Raw genomic sequence first — 19,501 nt, forward strand, 5'->3', positions numbered from 1 at the left:
TCTGATATCTGAATAATACACTACGCTTGTTCATAATAAAACTGCATTCCTTGGCAGATGTTCATATCAAGTCACAGGGAGTCCATTGGTTTGTGGTTCCTGAAGTCCTGGTTGTCTGCTTGTCCATTTGACCTATTACATCTGGTCTGGGAAGGCAAGGTCTTGACAGACTTCTGATCCAAAATGTGCTGTGCTAAAGGCCCTTAGAGACCATATGGTTCTGTGTCCAGTTGAAATCTGGTTCCTGTGGCCTCCAGAATGTACCACACAGCAGCAGTGGAAGTTTCCATCTGCAGAAGGTTCATACAGTTGTCCTTTACTCCACAGATTAATCTGCTGGAGGATACAGCAAAAAATGCAGTTGAATATCAAAGGTCTTGAGGAGAGGACCCTCTGGCCACCACTGAGAGGACCTGACAACTTTCAACTGCTTTTGTACCTTGACTGGATCTGGTCAGGAAAAAAAATGCTCACTAAAAGCCACTAATTCAGTTCATTAACCCCATCCAATCCACTGTCATGGGCAGACATCAATTTAGCACATTCACAACCTCCCTTGGTGGAGATGAAAAGGAAAAATAGAGCTGCAAGTCAACAGTATGCCTGTTGGCAACAATGGCAACAGTCTCCTGAATTCCAAATGAGCCCACTCTGCAGTTTCATGTAGATGTTGAATAATCTGGAGGATAAGATTGTCCCAGATAGAACCTCATGCTGGATGGGCTGAGCAGTATTTCATAATCACCACCTTCTGGAACTGGCCATTCAAGTAGGAACAGAATCACTGAAATGCAGTACCCGTTTTAAACCCAGAGCCTGGTTTAGCCACAACACTTCACAGTACAAGTATATTGAGGATACTTGGGAGAAATGACACCACCTATGTCAAAAATGATATGCTGTTTATTGAACGCAATAATAAAATATGGATGCATGCCAAAGAGAAAAGTGTATCCTTCCCCTTTCTGTGACAATATTGGCTGTCTGGAGATGTTCCTGGGTACTGCAAAGTTGCTTGAGTGAGCAGCACTTCAATTCCTTTCTCCAAACCGGGAACAAAAGTCAAAGCCTCTTGTCATGGATTTTATAAAGCCATTCTGTCTCTCAGCTTCAGAGGTTGCCAGCACACCCAGACTCTACCCAGGGCCGTCTTAACGCATGGGCCTGATGGGCACTTGCCCATAGGCCCCATACTAATCTGTGCATGTTAACCCTTGGAAAATTGGAAAATTTCCAAAATTAACAGTAGTTGTAGTTGTTGTAGGGTCCGCAGTACACTGCTTTGCCCGGGGCCCATAATGCTGTTAAGATGGCCCTGGCTCTACCCTCCCTCCTTCCTGGAATACAGCAGGATGTGGGGGTGGAGGGAGCTGCTTCAGTAAAGGAAATAATTTTATTCTCACCACAAATATAGCTGTAATCTACAGAATGATTAGGGTATCAGATTCAAGGCAGTTGTCTTCCATGTTGTTCCTCACAAGTTGAAGGCCTTGGCATAGTTTGAAGAAATAATTTTAGCTTTTGGATGCTGGAAAAGTTTACAGTATTACCTTTGAACCTTAATAACTCACTCTTCTGGTAGAAACCCTATAATAGAACCCCCACTCCCACCTCAGACGGTCATCCCAGAAAGATGCCTTGGTTGATGATAATGAAAGCTGCAAGAGAGTGAAGAGTATCAACAGGGCCACACTCCCCTGTCCATCCTGACAAAGGTTATCATAAAAGGTGACCAAAGCTGTTTCTGTGCCAGAAGCCATTCTGCATCCTGACTGAAAAGGGTCCAGATAATCAGCCTTCTTTAAGAGCTTGCCACCATCTGCTTAAGGAACTTGTCCAAGAAGGGGACATTTGTCATTGACCTAAAGTTGTCAAGAGGATTCCATCAGGAGTAGTCTTACTGCTTCCTCTGCTTCTAAGCATGTTCAGCTGAACATGTGCTTTCAGACCTTCCTACCCAGTTCCCAAAGATCTGAAGCTCCCATTAGGAGAAGGAGGACATTAGAGTGGAGGCTAAATTGTTCAACCCTACTCTTCCCTTCTCATGTTCTCATGAAGGGGATTAGTATGTATTATTTCTTCATTTATGTCATGATATGTAAGACTGAAATGGAAGACCCTACCCGTTTGTCGGTAGAGAATTTGAGGGGACATTTAATCAATTTTGGGGAAATGGGGTGGGTGTTTTTTGTGGAGGCACTTACCACGGTGACAAGCAGCAAGTGGCATCCACCCCCCTCCCCAGGCCACCTGTTTCATTGGAAACAAATGTAAATTTGTTGCTGCCAGTGTTAGCAGCAGTAGAACTCTTCTGATTAGTCATCATTCCAAAAGCCCCCAGTTGACAGCCACCAGGCAGAGTTCAGCTGTTGCTGTGACTACTGGACAAAGGCACAAAGGAAGGTTCAGTACTGATCATCTTAGTTTTTTTAAAGCTAAGATTCTTAGCTAAATCTTCTAAAGCTTGGAACTAGAGCATCTGAGAGAGCACCTCCTCCCTGAAGTCATTAAATGGCCTATCCCTGGTGGATTCTCTTGGACCTGTGGTTCAGCTGGGGTCCACCGAGAGAGACGGCTTTGGTGTAGCAGTCCCATCTCTTTGGAACTCCCTGCCACTAGAGGTTAGGCAGCACCAACATTGTGTTGTTTTGGCCTCTCTTGGTAACACCTGTTTGCAGGAACCCTTTCTGAACTAAATAGCCAGAGATTTACTTATTCTATTTTTAAAGCATTCTGAACATGCCATAACATATACTCACGGAGTGGTATATAAATCTTGGAAATAAATGAATGACTAAAAAATGTCAAAATAATATTTAATCACTTTAAACACTATACAAATCCTTAAGTATCTGTAGTATTAATATCCATACTGTTCAAATGATTGAGGCAAAATCTGCTTGATTTATATTTCTTCTCTTCACAGCAAGCTCAGAAACCTTATGATGTACGTGATGTAATTGAACAATACTCTCAAGGTCACCTCAATATGATGGTTCGAATAAAAGAACTCCAAAGAAGGTACTGTACACTGCCTATTGAGATAGTTTCTCTGTTTCTTAAGGCCCTGTGAACAAGGCAACAGGAATATAAATTTTAGAAATAAGTGGCTAAGAAATCATTGTGCACAGGAATCACTGAAACATACAGAACTTCTTTAAGTCTCTAAATTATATTACTTGCAAACTTTAGAAACATTTCATATAGATTACTGTTTTCTTGCAATCTGTATAATGGCATTGTAAGATTGGCTAGTATCATTATCCCAGTATGGTGGGCTGAGAGAATAGAGACTTGTTCCAGACAGCTTTGTTCTTGACAGAGGCAAGATTCACAAGGGGTAGGTCACTATCCTACATGCTGTGCTATACCTGTTCTTAGTGGAATGTGGTGGATGGATTTAACTTTTAGTAAAAACAACATAGAATCTTGGGGCACCTTGAAGACTAATATATTCTTAATCTTTACACATATTTATAGACTAAGATATTTATAGTGCTATGGCTGTCTACTCAAAGTTAAGCCCCAGTGTGTTCAATGGGACTTCTTCCCAGGTAACTATGTATAGAGGTGCAGCCTTATTGTACCAATAACTTTTCATGGACCAAAATCTACTTTGTCAGATCTCCTTTAAAATTTATTTATTTATTTAGCAGACTTATATGCCACCCCATTCGCCTAAGCCTCAGGGCGGCTTACAAATAAATAAATATCACTAGTACAATAAAATACAGTTGGAGACATCCTGGCCAAAGTTGTTAAAATCAATAAATAAAATCAACAATTAAAATGACATTTAAATAAAAAGGTCTTGGCCTGGCGCCAAAAAGCAAATAACGACGGCACCAGGCAGACCTCTCTGCGGAGCGCATTCCATAGGTTGGGCGCCACCGCAGAGAAAGGCCTCCTCCGGGTGCTCACCCTTCTAATGTCCATCACGGAGGGCTCCCGGAGAAGGGCCTCTGCCACCGATCTCAAGGGGCGGGAGGGCACGTATGGACATAAGCGCTCCTTTAGGTAACCAGGACCCAAGCCATTAAGGGCTTTATAGGTGATAACCTACACCTTGAATTGGGCCAGAACTTCAATGGGGAGCCAGTGAAGCTGACAGAGGACTGGAGTTTTGTGAGCACAACGCCCAGTCCCCGTCAGCAACCTGGCAGCTCTGTTTTGCACCAATTGAAGTATCTGGACCATCTTCAAGAGCAGCCCCACATAGAGCACGTTACAGAAGTCTAGTCGAGAAGTCATCAATGCGTGTGTCACTGTCGCCAGACAGTTGTTCTCCAGGTAGGGACGCAGCTGATGAATCAGCCGAAGCTGAAGGAAAGCGCTTCTCACCACTGCTGTTACTTGAGCTTCCAGCAAAATGTTAATAATTGTGCAAACTTAATAAAGGAGAGAAAGGAAGGCTTGTTAAAGATGGAGCAGTTTGTTTGCATTGTTTGCCTGTTTCCTAAATGTAAACCTCTAGGTCCATTCTAGTCTAGAAGAAAGTGATCAAAATTGATCAGAAATCAAAAACAATTTGTGTTTTGTTCTGTTTCATTTCTAAGGGAAACAAGATAGTGCATTGAAGGGCATGGCCTCCCTGAGAAGGTGCAGTTGCCTAGTATCTTTTTGTGTATAGAGTTTGATGAACTCTTATCTCAGATTTTAATTTCATCTTTTAAAAGGAAGACAGAAAAAGAGCCATGCTGGATCCGACCAAAGGGTTCTCCAGTCTAACATTAGGTTTTTAGCATAAAACCCACAAGGTGCATTTACAGCTAGTGCACGAAGCTGTCCTAAGTTTTTCACTCAGATGCCCAAGGAAAATGGCTTTTTAGGGGGCCACCTGGGTAATGGATCCCACATTCCTGACTCTGTGCAGCCCTCAGACCCCAGGGGAGAGAGATGCCTGCCATCAGGCAACAGCTGGGGCAACTTTTCATTTTCTATGCTCAGCTGTCTGTGATCATTGTGACTCTCTCACCTGCTTTGGAGGCAATGGAGTACTTGTCATCAGTACTAGCAGCCACCCCACACAGAAGGTAACCTCCTGCCTTGGTTGTTGGTTCCCAGAATCTGGTATTCAGGCTCTGAACATAGAGGTTCCGTAGGTAAGAGCAATCAGTAGCTTTTTTCTTCATCCATTTCCCCAGTCACTTAAAACACTGCACCAATATCTCTACCACATCCTATGATATTTGGGAGTAGCTGTAAAACCAGCTGTAAACCAGCTAATGATCTTATCTGTAAAATTGGAAATGGTCATCAATAATGTCACAACAGATGCTTCTGGTAATAATGGACATTTACTGTTCAATGCATCAAGCTGAGCCAGTGACTAATATTTGCAGCTGGACTGCTTATTAAATCTCCCATTCTCAGCCAGCAGAATCTTTAAGGTATTGTTGGTGAACTCAGAGATCCCTGACCAACTTGAGGGTAAATGAATCCGCTTCTCGATTGCAGCTCCATCACATCCTTAAATGAACTGTTGAATGAGACTTAGTTGGTGCACATCAGCTAAAGTCTTTTCCTGGGTAACACCCTTGCTGCCTATGCATAGGAAACTGAAGGGGAAAACATGTTCATCTTCATCCTAAGGAATGCTCCTTGTATTATTTTTCACTACTCAACAGGAAAGAGAAATCCCTTGCTATTAAAAAGAATTTAAAAACTTTCTGCTGCTCTTGCAACACAAAAAAAATCACCAAATTGCATGAATATATTAGTGTCTTCCTTTAAAGTCTTCTCCCTGTGTTCCCGCCACTTCCCTGAATCACAGAGTTCTATTGTCAGGAAACAAGGTATGCTGAGAGTTGGTGCAGTACAATGCCTAGGAGGTTGAACCATTAATGAGGAAGCACTTGGTTCAAATGATGCCATGTTGTGTATTCTCTAGCTGCTCTTAGGTAAGGTAGAATAACATAATTGTTCTAAATATGTTGTTACTTGTATGTGTGTACTTCCCAATATTAACGGTGGTATTGTGAAATATATTCAGGAGAATCTTCCAAATTCCAGGGCCGTAATGACAGACTAAAAAGATATTTTAAAAATTTACTCAACTTGACTAGGGTTGATAAAAGAAGAATCTCTGATGGGAAACTTTAAGTGCATAAATAGTGGATAGGTATAGCAGATTCCTATGTAATCTGTAATACATAGAAAGTAAGAATAGGCTTATATTGTTGTCTTTAGCCTTATTTATTTAAAAAAAAACTCTCTAGAGCTTTCAAATGAAACTTCTCAATCCACCCTCACCACATTTAGGGGGAAAAGGGGCCACATCTTCCATCTTCAGTGTCCACCCATCCAGCATGATTATCTGAAAAGAAAAAGCTACTTGTGTATAGCTGTATGTTCATAGGCCCTCCATGATTAGTAAGCTAAAATCTCACATAGTGCCTAAGTAACTGGAAACTTACATTTCTTGGTTCTCTTTTGGATCATGAAATGTGTAGACATCAGGGTCAGTGTTAAGTGTAGGGTTGGTGGGCACTGTGCACTCACTGTACCCTCCTCCACGTGTTTTAGGGACACATGGGAAAATGGCTAGAGTTATTTTGGAACCCAAAGTACTAAACTTGAGATGAGAATGGGGTTAGAATTCTGTACACTCCTGTGTAGGATCTTGCTTTGTTTTCAACAGATTACAAAACATTATTGCAGTTATTACTATAGGCTGAATCATACTGGAAAGCTACTGAGAAAAGAAATCTTATAAACAAATTATCTTTTTTCAGGTTGGATCATTCCCTGGGAAAGCCTGGCCTCTTCCTTCCAGGTATATAACGACAAAGTGAATCAACTGATGAATTATGTACATGTCCTATCAGAAGTATTGGTCCCCCACCTTGCACTTTTCCTCATGTTGTTGTCTTACAATCTGGAATTGAAATGATACACAAGATACACAGCATGTTGAGTGTGCACAGTATTTTTATTGAGGCACAAAAGTTGCATGAACAAAAACAAAATAGCCCTTGTTGATTGCATAAGTACCCTTCCCCCAAGTCAACACTTGGTAGAAGCACATTTGACACCAGATAGAGCTGCAAGTCTTCTTCTGTAAGTCTCTGGTAAGATGCTGAGCTTGTCGACAAGAAGGTCAGTAGTTCAACTGCTTAACAGAGTGATCACCCATTACTTGCCCCAGCTTCTGCCAGCCTAGCAGTTCAAGAGCTTGCAAATGCAAGTAGATGAATAGGTGCTACTTCAGTGGGAAGGTAACAGCATTCTGTGCATGAAAGTGTCTAGTCCTGCTGGCCACATGATCACAGAAGCCTCTTTGGACAACAGTGGCTCTTCAGCTTAGATACAGAGATGAGCATTCCCTAGAGTCAGTCATGACTAGTATGCATGTGCAGGGGGAACCTTTACCTTTACCCTATCAGCTTTGTACATGCAGAAGCTGCAGTTTTGGCCCATTCTTCCTAGTGAAACTGCTCCAGCTTTGTCAGACTGATGAGCAGCAACTTCCAATCCCAATTGGATTGTGGTCTGAGCTTTGACCAGGCCACTCTAAGACCTTCAAAAACCACTCCAGTTGTTCTTTGATTTCATGTTTTTGGTGATTATATGGCAATAAAATGAACCTACAGCCCAGGCCCAGTGCCCTTGCAACTGAAACAGGTTTTCTTTTGGAATTGCCCTGCATTTGATCCCATTCATCTTGCCCTCAATCCTGATGAGTTTCCCAGTCCCTGCCAAGTAAAAGCACCCCCAGAACATGATGCTGCCTCCACCGTGCTTCATTGTGGACATAGTATTTGCAGGACAATGAGTGCCTTTGGACCATGCATAGCATTTTGCAGTAAGACCATAGAGTTCAGATGAGAGGACCTTTCCCACATGTTTGTTGTGTCTCCCACATGCCTTATTACAAAAGCCAAACAGGTTTTGATATGGAGTTGTCTCAGCAATGGCTCTTTTATTGGCATCCTTCCATATAGTCCATTTTTGTGAAATGCTCAGACAATAGTTGTTCCATAGATGGTTTCTTCCTTCTCAGTCTGGGTCTGTCCAACTCTTTCAGAGTTACCATCACTCTTGTAGTTGATTTTCTGACTAACATCCTCCTTACTGAATCACTGAGCCTTGGCAGATGTTTTTCTTTAGGCAGAGCTGTGGTTATGCCATATTTTTTTAATTTGGGACTAATGGATTTACCAGTGCTCCAGGAGAGGTTTGTAGCTGAGCATATTTTTTTTTAAACCATACCTGATTAGTGTTTCTGCAGAAATTTTTCCTGGGCTTGGTTTGATAGCTCCTGGGTCTTCATAATGTTGTTTGTTTGAATTTTGTCCAACAAAATCTAGGGCCTTGCAGAAACTGAGAGTAATTCTGGAGGCAGTAGGTTGCACCAGAGCTTTTTTAGGTATGTCTCAGCACAGCAATCACAGTGAGCACTTTTGCAACCAACAATGTCAGTTTGTTTGTTTTTTACTTAAGTTTTATGTCTCAAGAAAAATATTTGCCCTCTTCACAATGTACATCAACTGGTAGCATTTCAATTCCAGGCTGCAGCACTGCAAAATGTGAAAAGACAAGGGCCATGGGTGGGATTGAATACTACTGCAAGGTACTGTAAGAGGGAAGAGGATTAAAATCCTAGCTGGAAAATAATTTTGGGCTCCCCTTTCCCCAAAATACTAACATGCGCCCTGCAGATACCTTCCACTTAGTTTTCTTTATTTACTTGAGCAGTTACAGCAGCGCAAGCAATGGTGTACACAGGACATGGGGAAGAAGGAGGCCTTGTCTCCCTTGTGCTGGTTCTGCCACACTGCTGTGCAGTACATCAAGAGAAATACACAGTGGTTCTTAGGTTCTGTAATCCTCCCAAGGACTTCAATCCTTAATTTTAAAACAACCAAGAGCAATGCTAGTGAGGTGGGGTTTGCCCATCCCTAGCCAGATTTTGTGTCAAACCTTGGTCTGTTTCTGTTTGGTCCAGTACAGTGCCTGTGCTCACTAACAGCTGCCCTCCAAGGCTTTAAGCACATTGTTTTTTCCCTAGCCATGCCAATATCTTTTCGACTGGAGGTGTCAGGACTCGAATATGTGGTAAAACATAAGCAAAACATGTACTCTACACAAGCTGAATTATGTCCCAGTAAATATGCATTTGTTTGGAGTAATCCATTTTGTAAACAATATCTGTTATTATTTCTGGTTACAGTCACATTGATAGTTACCTTTCTAGTAGTTTTTGACTACAGCCTAATTAAACTAGCTGGATTTTTTTCAGTCATATAACTGAGTGCCCTCCCTTTTTTTAATTTAGAAAAGGGGGTAGACAAAGGATATTATACTGTAGGAGCCAGACTGATTCGGCTGGAGGATAAGGTAAGGTGGTTTTTTTAAAGACCTCCTCCTCTGCAAAATTGTATCAGATTTATGTGCATTGAAGATTGTATCTTGGCATGACTGACTTGAAAACACTGACACAGCATGAACGTGTTTCCTAATATCTGGAAGATATAGTTAGGGCTATTGACCATTTAAATGCCACCCACATTATGCAAACCTCGCTTTAGTGCAGGAAAATTTGCATCCTGGACCCAGACCCTATCACTAGTGTGAAGGTGTGTTCCATAGTAAGGTTTGGTCTGATAACTAAAGTACTGAATGGATTGCAATTGTCTTTTTGAAGGCAGGGACCTCTAAGATACAACCGTTGATTGTTATGCTTTGTTGAAGATGCCATTTTGAGAACTGATGCTTATATATGGCAGAAAAGCCTGTGTTAAACACCTGGAGGAGGTCAAGAAAGTGGCGTTGAACTGAACTGAACTGAATAGCAAGCTGAGAGCATGCTGCCATACTTTGATGAAAGGGATGGAGTCAATTGAAGTATAGGATGAGGGAACTGAAGAAAGTGTTTCAATAGAACTGTTAGTGTCTGTGGCAAAGAAATTAGTTTTGGGGCCCTTGGAGGCAATAGTGCGGTAAAGGAAAGGTGTTGCATATTAAAATGGCTTTATTTGAAACTATTTTCAGTCTCCTTCCAGCGATGATGTGAGTACAAACTTTACACCTTCTGTTAACATCTTTCCTTGTTGAAAATGTTTGAGCTTCACTGAAATAGTGTACTTTGGAGTGCTGTACAAATCATTTAGTAGCCCAGGATGGAAAATCCAAATTGCACATGCAGACCGCCATACATGCTACCATGGGTCCAATACATCAGATTTTAAATTGTGCAAGACCCCGTGAAATGAACAAGAGCTGTCAAAATAAACGTTGACCTCCTGGCTTTCCATTAAATAGTATCTAATATAGCTAAAACCAGTAAAATAAAAGATAAGATACAAAATAATTGTTAATTCATAAAAATACATTAAAATACACTATTAAAACACACGACTAACATAAAGACTCAACAGCACCCACCAGCTAAATGCTGTATCAGGAAATAAGTCAGATTAAATAATAGAGTCTGTCTGAAGAAATCTTGCTCTGCTGGCAGAAAGACATCAAACATGTAGCTATCTTGGCCTTCCTTGGACAGGCAGTTTTAGAGCCTGGGGGAAGGCACCAAGAAGTGGCTACCAGCTGTACCTCAGATGGCAACAGGACAGAAGGAAGGCTATATCTGGAGAGTCTCAAAACCTGGGCAAGCTTATATGGGAGTGTGTGTATGTTTTAATATCCTCATGCAAAGTCATATGGGGCTTTATGGGACATAACTAGCACTTTAAATTATGCCGAGAAACAGATCTGCATGCACTGAAGCTGTTTAAGTGAGGAAGTCACATATTCCTTGTAACCGGATCCAGTCAATATCTTTTAGATCAGCCAAAGTCAAATCCTTTTCAAAGACAACCCCATGAAGAGTACATTACAATCATTCAAATAGGATGTAGTTAAAACATGTGCTACTGTGGATTCCAGCCAAACTGAAAGGAATCATCCACCCAGTACTTCGACTGCGGACCAACTGATGGCAAGGGATGGGGCCTGCCCAGAACATTCAGTCCTGGGTGGGGAATTCCAGACCCTTTATTTAGACAATCCTCCTCATCCAAAAAACCTGGAGTTCTGACAGCACCATTTGCTTAAGCATCTTTCCCAAGAATAGAATAACTAGAGTATTATTATTTTCATGTTCATTTCTATACTACCTAATAGCCAAAGCTCTTTGAGTGGTTCAAAGCAATCCCTAAAAATAGGTACAATACTAAAACTAAATGACAATAGAAATATAAATACAATAATGTACAGTGTAAAAATCAAATATACAAAATTTAAAAATATTTAAACTAAAAGTATCAATGAAAACTAGATCTGTTAATGCAACAGATATGTTCCATCTTTGCCTTTAAATGCCTGGAACTAAAGAACAGTTCTACCATGACGCTGAAAAGATAATAATGTAGACCCCAGGAAGGCTCAGCAGGGAGATCATTCTACAGTTCTTTGTCATGGTCTCTGTGTATCACACATTATGGGTGCTGCACCTGCGCAGTGCCTGCAGACAGGAAAATGGATTTTGGTGGGAACTCCACACCCCTCCCCCACTATGGTATAAAGGGCAGAGCACCCGCCATTTTCCCCAGTCTTCTTTCGACCGCTGATCACTTTGCCTCGAGCCGTTCATTACTCTCTCTACTCTACTGCATATTACCTTGTTGTTCTTGTTCGCTGATTCCCATAGTTCTCTTCTTAGAAATGCCTTTCCAAGTTCAAATCCCTACCTTCCCTGTTAGGACAGTTTTTCTCTTCCCCTTTTCCCCCCCTTCCCCTCCAAAAGAAAAGTTATATATTTTCATATCTTTACCATCTTCTATAGTTCTTATTCTTCCGTTCGCTATCCATTCTTCTTCTCAATGACTCAGCGTGCAGCTTTTCCAAAGTGCTCAAAGTGTGGGGCCAAAATGTCTCCTACAGATCCACACAAGCTATGCCTTCTCTGTCTCAGAGAAGAGCATCGGACTGACAGATGTGGCCACTGTCAGTCGTTCACCAAACAAGCATACAAGAATCGATAAAATTGGCTAAGATCCTTTGGGATCAGGCCCTCATTGCCTCCGATGAGCTTGCCGCCCGGGCCTCTTTTACAGGCCCGCCCATGGTGTCCACCATCCAAGAGGGCTGCTTCCAAGGAGACCACTTGCTCCTCCCATTACTCCCAAAAACAAAAGGAGAAGTGGAAGCACACTGGGCTTGAGGATCCGTTGGCTCCGAAAAAGTCTAAGAAGACTAAAGCTGACAAGGCTGAACGCAAGCAGCGTAAGCTTGCCCAGAAGCCTCCCAGGGACTCGGCTCAAACGCCCCATTGTTCCCAATGGCTGCGTCAGTCCTGACTCCTTCAGGTCTGACTGCCCAAGCCGTCATGCAGGTTACACCACCTGGATCCCTGCAAAGGATCTCATTGTCGGCTCCTTCAACTTTGGATCGCTCCAAGGAGGCTCTTTGCAGATCAATGTCCGATGGTGAGATATGGGATTCACCTCTCCCCTCTCAACCGGGTCATCCATCGGCTCGCTCACCTACTCCGATGCCATTGTCACCAGAGGCATCGCCAAGGCCTCAGCCTCCATCTGACATGCGTCACCACCAGTGTGCCTCAGGCCAATCGTCAAGGAACTGGGTCTCGATGCCGTACGGCGAATTTGACCCATCTCAGTCCTATCCTTGGGACTACCCTCCACTGTACATCTTCTACCCCATGCCTTCGGTGCGCAGGCATCGTCCGTCCTGGGCAGAAGTGCCTTCCACCTCAGCGGTTGCGCTCTCCCGCCCTCCTCCATCTCTGGCTGGCTCTTCCTCCATTCCTCCGTACCACTTCAACTCAGATTCGGAGGACTCGGATCAGGCTTACACCTCTCCTGATGCTGTCATTTCGACTCAGCAACCTGGGTCGCCGGAAGAGTCATACTCCACATTTGGAGAACTTATGGCTTGCCTTGCAAGGTCGCAGGAGTTGAACATTGGGTGAACCCCAATGAGGACCACTTCTATGATATTGTTTGTAAGGAGCAATCATCCGCTATCTCCATCCCCTTGATAACAACTCTTTGCCAGGCTATGATGGACACTTGGGAGTTTCCAAGCCAGCCACACCCGACGTCTCAGCTCTATGAGTCCATGTATAAGGTTAGGGAGCAGAACATCCCATTCCTGCTCAAGCACCCGAAATCGAACTCTATAGTTGTCAACCCTATCTCACAGGGTTGAGATAACAGGGAGCACTTGACCCCGAGAAACAAGGAGGGCCAGAAAATAGACTTGATGTCACACCATATCATACTTGATGTCACTGTGATGGGACTGGGCTTACGGATATCAAACTACGAGGTGACAATGGCCTGGTACCAGTACTTTTTGATGCAAAGGCTGGAATCCATCACCTCGACCATCCTGGAACAACAACGCAATCTGGCCTGCGTTTTTATCTGTGAGTCCATGCAGCTACCCATACAACAACTCAGTACGGCAGGGCATCATGTGAATTATGATTCCCAGGTGCTTGTCAGCTCCATCGCCTTATGCTGGCACACGTGGCTACACTCCTGCAATTTCCCAGACAAGACGAAGAGCTGCATCAAAGGCATGCCTTTCGACGGGTCTGGCCTTTCAATGCCCACACGGACCACAAGCTCGAGCATATTTACAATGCTCGAGTCACCGATTTGAAGATGGAAATACTGAGCCAGAGCCAACGTAAGTGGCCACAGTCTTGCTCTTATCGGTACCAACCCTACCAATGATATGCCTCTTGTCAACAGTATCAGCCTCGCCAACAACGAAACCGAGGCCAGCCTACCACCTCATTCCAGCAGGGCCATTACTGTCAGTCCAACGACAAACAACAGCATTGACGGGACACGCAGGCTGATCTCTCTCTCCACCCACTTTCCCCCCTCCCTTTTGGGGACCAGCTGCAAGGCTGACTCCCCATTTGGGAGTCCATCACATCTTTCCATTGTCGAGCACGGATATAAAATCGAGTTTGAGACCATGCCCCCTTCGGGACCGATCCATTGCACCTCTCCATCAACGGTCCTCTGAGACGAGGTCTCCCAGCTACTTTGTAAAGGGGCAGTTCATCAGCTCTCCCACTTAGAGGGGCTTCACGGTTTCTACTCAAGATATTTTACCGTCCAGAAACGGGGCGGTTGTCTACGTCTGAGACATGATCTACGTAGTGTTAACAAGTTCATCAAGACTAAGACATTTCAGATGACTACCCTTCAGAATTTCAGAATTTCCTTCCATTGTTCAGGAGAGAAGATTGACTTCCCTGGACTTAAAGGATGCATATTTCCACATTAGCATCCATCTATCACACAGGTGGTTTCTTCGATTTACTCTTAGCTTCGACTTTTTCGAGTATAACGTCCTCCTATTTGGACTCGCTACTGCTCCATGAGTCTTCACGAAATGCATGGACCCTGTTTGTGCCCACGTCAGTTTACTGGGTGTCCAGATTTACCCCTACCTGGATAATTGGTTGATTGTCTCCTCATCCAGAGACAGTCTGTTTTCGGCCATCGATACCATGTGTAGACTCTTAGATGAACTCAGACTCTGTATTAATATCGAAAAACCCTGCCTCGTTCCCTCACAGGTCATCGACTTCATCGGAGCACATCTCGACTCGATCCAAGCCAGAGCATTCCTACAGCAAGCTCAAATGGACAAGTTTTGGTCATTGATTCAGCGCATCTACAATGGCCATCCTTCTCCTGTGCTTTCCATACAAAAGTTGCTCAGACACTGGCTTCCACAGTTGCCATCGTACCCAACACCAGACTTCAAATGCGACCTCTTCAACTATGGTTCAACTGCCTCTTCCATCCTCAATACGACTCTAAATTGTCTCCTACTACCACCTGCTTTCATCCATTGGACTTTGACTTGGTGGACGAACAAAGACAATCTTTCCACAGGAGTCCCCTTTTGCCAGCCACAACTGTTGGTGACCCTCTACACCGATGCCTCCCTTACAGGATGGGGAGCACATTGTGCCAATCTCTGTACTCAAGGCACTTGGCAGGGTCACGAAAAGTCCAGGCACATCAATTACCTAGAGCTTCTAGCGGTTTTCAAGGCTCTCCGGTCCTTCAAATCGACCCTTCAAGACCAAGTGGTTCAAATAGCCTCGGGCAATGTTGTGACTGTCTTTGATATCAACAAGCAGGTTGGCACAAAATTGGTACCTTAGCTCATCTTGCCCTGCGAATATGGGACCAGTGTATCCCCAGGGGGATTACCTGCTAGCAGTTCATCTCGCCGGTGTAGACAATGAAGAAGCGGATGTCCTCAGCGGGCAGATGTCCACAGCTCATGAGTGGGAGTTGGACTGACAGATTTGTGACAACATTTTCCAATGCTGGGGCACCCCGACCATAGATCTGTTCGCTACAGAGGCCAATTCAATGTGCATGGACTATTGCTCCTGGGCAGGCATCGGCCCAAATTCACTGGGAGATGCTCTGATGGTGAACTAGATGAACACGTTTTTCTATGTGTTTCCTCCAATCCCGCTAATCATGAAAACCCTGGCCAAAATTGTTTAAGACAAAGCCCAGGGAATTCTTATAATGCCATGGTGGCCATGCCAGCCCTGGTTTCCCACCATTCTCAATCTCTCCCAACAAACCTTCTTTCATCTCCCATGCGTTCCTCATCTCATTACACAGGAAAATTGGGTGATTCGCCATCCTGACCTCAACTCTCTGAGCCTCTCCACTTGGCTTATTCAGTGACTATCGCTTCTTCCTCTTCCTCAGTACTGACAACTTCATCGAACCCGGCGACTCCGGTACACCCCTCAGTACCAACACAGTCTTCAGTACCAACGGAACCCTCAGATCCTGTATCGGATTTGAGCGTCCTTCACCGAGACATTCAATTTATTCTCCAGTCTGCTCTATGACTGATGACTCACTGCTCCTACGAAGCTAAATGGAAGCGTTTTACCTACCATATTTGCTGCGAGCAACCAATTTCTGCCACACTCAGTCTCAATTGACAATATTTTATTCTTCCTGTTGTCCTTACATAAGCACAGACGTAAACCTACTTCTATTAAGGTTTACATCACTGCGATTTCTCACTTTTGTGGTCTCATTTCTGGCTCCTCGGTCTTCTCACACGTTCTCGTCCATCATTTCCTGAAAGGATTACAAAATCTCCAACCTCCAGTTCATTCAGTGGTACCAACTTGGAGTCTCTCCATAGTGTTGCAAGCTCTAAACTATGTGCTCTTCGTGTTGACCCTCCTTACCCCAACTTTCATAAGGAGAAGGTTGTTCTTCAGACTGATCCTACATTCCTTCCTAAGGTTGCTACACCCTTTCATGTCAATCAGGATATTGTTCTGCCAGCCTTCTTCCCTTCACCCTCAACACCGATAGAAAAATCTCTCCATTCACTCAATTAAGGCGTTTCCTGGCTTTCTATCAGTTCCGTACTTCAGAAAGACCAAACGCCTTTTCATTAAATACTCGGAACATGATAAGGGCTAGACTGTTTCCTCCCAAAGACTCTCCAGATGGATCGTCCAGACCATTGAATTGACATATCAGTTGTCGAAACTAGAGCTCCCTGTCATTCCCAAGGATCATTCTACTAGAGCTGTGGCAGCATCTTTGGCTTTTTCTGCTGGCATTCCATTGCCTGGCATCTGCAAGGCAGCAACCTGAACGACTCCTTGCACATTTACTAGACACTATAGACTTGATGTCTGTGCCAGACAGGACTGCTCCTTTGGTCATGCTGTCCTCTCTGCAATTCTTCACTGACGACACCGTCTTGCCTCTGGGTTGGTAAGCTTACTAGTCACCCATAATGTGTGATGCACAGAGACCACGACGAAGAAAGGCAGGTTGCTTACCTGTAACTGTTGTTCTTCTAGTGGTCATCTGTGCATTCACACAACCCACCCGCTGGCCCCACTCGGTGTTGGTGACTGGGTTTGTGAAGGTTTTTTCCGTCTATATAACCACTGAATATTTTATTTTCCATTTATTAGTATGTTCTTTTCATTAATTCTCTTCACTGGTGTCACCTGACACTGACCGCTCATGCATCAGGAGGCGATCAAACAGTCTCCATGAGACTGGGGAAAATGGCGGGCACTCCGCCCTTTATACCATAGCGGGGGAGGGGTGTGGAGTTCCCACCAAAATCTGTTAAAGCTTTGAATTTTTCCCAGCCACAGGCACTATACAGACGCAGCACCCATAATGTGTGAATGCACGGATGACGACTCAAATAACTAAAGTTACAGGTAAGCAACCTTCATTTCAGCAGCCATCATCAAAAAGGCCATCTCCCTTGTTGCCTCCCTCTAGACCTCTCTTGGGGGTGGCAGTCAGAGAAAGCTTCAGATGTAGACCACAGTGTGCAAGCAGACCATAGAATCATCGAATAGTAGGAAGGGGCCATTAAGGCCACCAGGTCCAACATCCTGCTTTTGCAAGATACCAATTTACACCATCCCACTCAGATGGCACAGTTTCTTTGTGAATGGCTCTCGTGTGGGAGAGCTCACCACCTCTCTAGACAGCTGGTTCCACTGTAGTATTGCTCAGACAGTAAGGAAATTTATCCTGATATCTAGCAGTCACACAATAGATTTAGAAAAAGGCAGTATGATTGCTTGTTGCTAGTCACGAAGATGTATCCAATCCATTGTGACCCCATGGACAACATTCCTCCAGGTCTTCCTGTCCTCCACCATCCCCGCAAGTCCACTTAAGCTCACACCAACTGCTTCAGTGACTTCATCTCGCCACCTCATCCTCTGCCGACCCCTTCTTCTTTTGCCATCAATTGTTCCCATCATTTGGCTCTTCTCCAGTGAGTTCTTCCTTCTCGTTAGGTGGCCAAAGTATTTGAGTTTCATCTTCAGTATCTGGCCTTCGAAAGAGCAGTCAGGGTTGATCTCTAGGACTGACCGGTTTGATCTCCTTGCAGTCCAAGGGACTCGCCGGAGTCTTCTCCAGCACCACAATTCAAAGGCCTCAATTCTTCGGCACTCAGCCTTCCTTATGGCCCAACTTTCACAGCCATACATTGGAATTGGGGAAAAAAATAGTCTTGACTATACGAACTTTTGTCAGCAGGATGATGTCTCTGCTTTGTAGTATGCTGACTAGATTTGCCATAGCTTTCCTCCCAAGTGGCAAGCATCTTTTAATTTCTTGGCTGCAGTCCCCGTCAGCAGTGATCTTGGAGCCCAGGAAAATAAAATCTGTCACTACCTCCATTTCTTCCCCATCTATTTACCAGAAAATGATAGGACCAGATGCCATGATCTTAGTTTTCTTAATGTCGAGTTTCAAGCCAACTTTTGCGCTCTCCATTTTCACACGCATAAAGAGGCTTTTTAGTTCCTTTTCACTTTCTGCCATTAGAGTGGTTCATAGAAACAGAGCGAGTCAGAAGGGGTCTCCTGGGCCATCTAGTCTGACCCCTGGCTCCAGCTGGCTCCATTCACGACATGCCCACCATGTGCATGTCCAGCCTATCTTTGAACACCATCACCGATGGGGCATCAACGACCTCTCATGGAAGCCCATTCCACACCCTCAGGGTCCTGACTGTCAGGAAGTGCTTCCTGGCATCCAAATGGAACCTTGGTTCCCTGAGCTTTGCTCTGTTGGAGCGTGTCCTGCCTTCCTGTGCAGGGGAGGTCTCTACCCATCTCCATGTGACATCCCCTCACATACTTGTATGTTGCCCACAGATCCCCTCTGAGTCTCCTCTTCTCCAGGCTGAAGAGACCCAGTTCCCTCAGTCTCGCCTCATATGGCGAACCCTGCAAACCGGCCACCAACCTTGTGGCACTGACTCCAACCTGGCTATATCCTTTCTGTAATGAGGGGCCCAAAACTGAGCACAGTTTTCCAGTTGCTGGCGCACCAGAGTCGTATACAGTGGTAGTAATAGGTCTCCTGATGATGATGATGATGATGATGATGATAACATTTCTATGCCGCCCCTTGCCGAAGCCTCGGGGTGGCTTACAACACAATAAGATACATTCAAATACAATAGAACATAATAAATTACCACTTAAATACAAAAATACACTGAGATACAATAATATAAAATTAAAATTAACAGTATAAAATAAGTAAATAAAGAATATAGGATGAGAAAAGAGAAGGAAGAAGAAGTTGTCCTGGCCAGATCATATATTTTAACAATTAAAATGATGTTTAAATAAAAAGGTCTTTACCTGGCGCCGAAAAACCAGTAACGACGGTGCCAGGTGGACCTCTTTGGGGAGTGAATTCCATAGGTTGGGTGCCACCGCAGAGAAAGCCCTCCTCCGAGTACTTACTCTCCTAATTTCTTTCATGGAGGGTTCCCGGAGAAGGGACTCTCCCGCAGATCTCAAGGGGCAGTCGGGCATATACGGACGTAAGCGCTCGTTCAGGTAGCCAGGACCCAAGCCATTTAGGGCTTTATAGGTCATAACCAACACCTTGAATTGGACCCGGGCTTCAATGGGAAGCCAGTGAAGCTGACAGAGGACTGGAGTCATGTG

The 19,501-nt window shown here is 44.2% G+C and overlaps 1 protein-coding gene across 1 annotated transcript in view; it reads left to right on the forward strand.

The window, feature by feature from the left end:
- LOC123017177 (potassium voltage-gated channel subfamily KQT member 1-like) overlaps nt 1-19,501 on the forward strand; it is a 485,580-nt gene that overhangs the window by 254,322 nt on the left and 211,757 nt on the right. The window contains exons 15-17 of the mRNA XM_044418339.1: nt 2,927-3,021; nt 6,735-6,775; nt 9,278-9,339. Coding sequence (XP_044274274.1) covers nt 2,927-3,021; nt 6,735-6,775; nt 9,278-9,339 — 198 coding nt within the window. The remainder of the gene's footprint in view (nt 1-2,926; nt 3,022-6,734; nt 6,776-9,277; nt 9,340-19,501) is intronic.

Source organism: Varanus komodoensis, unplaced genomic scaffold (assembly GCF_004798865.1).
Source record: "Varanus komodoensis strain SLA01 unplaced genomic scaffold, ASM479886v1 scaffold9, whole genome shotgun sequence".
Classification (NCBI taxonomy): domain Eukaryota; kingdom Metazoa; phylum Chordata; class Lepidosauria; order Squamata; family Varanidae; genus Varanus; species Varanus komodoensis.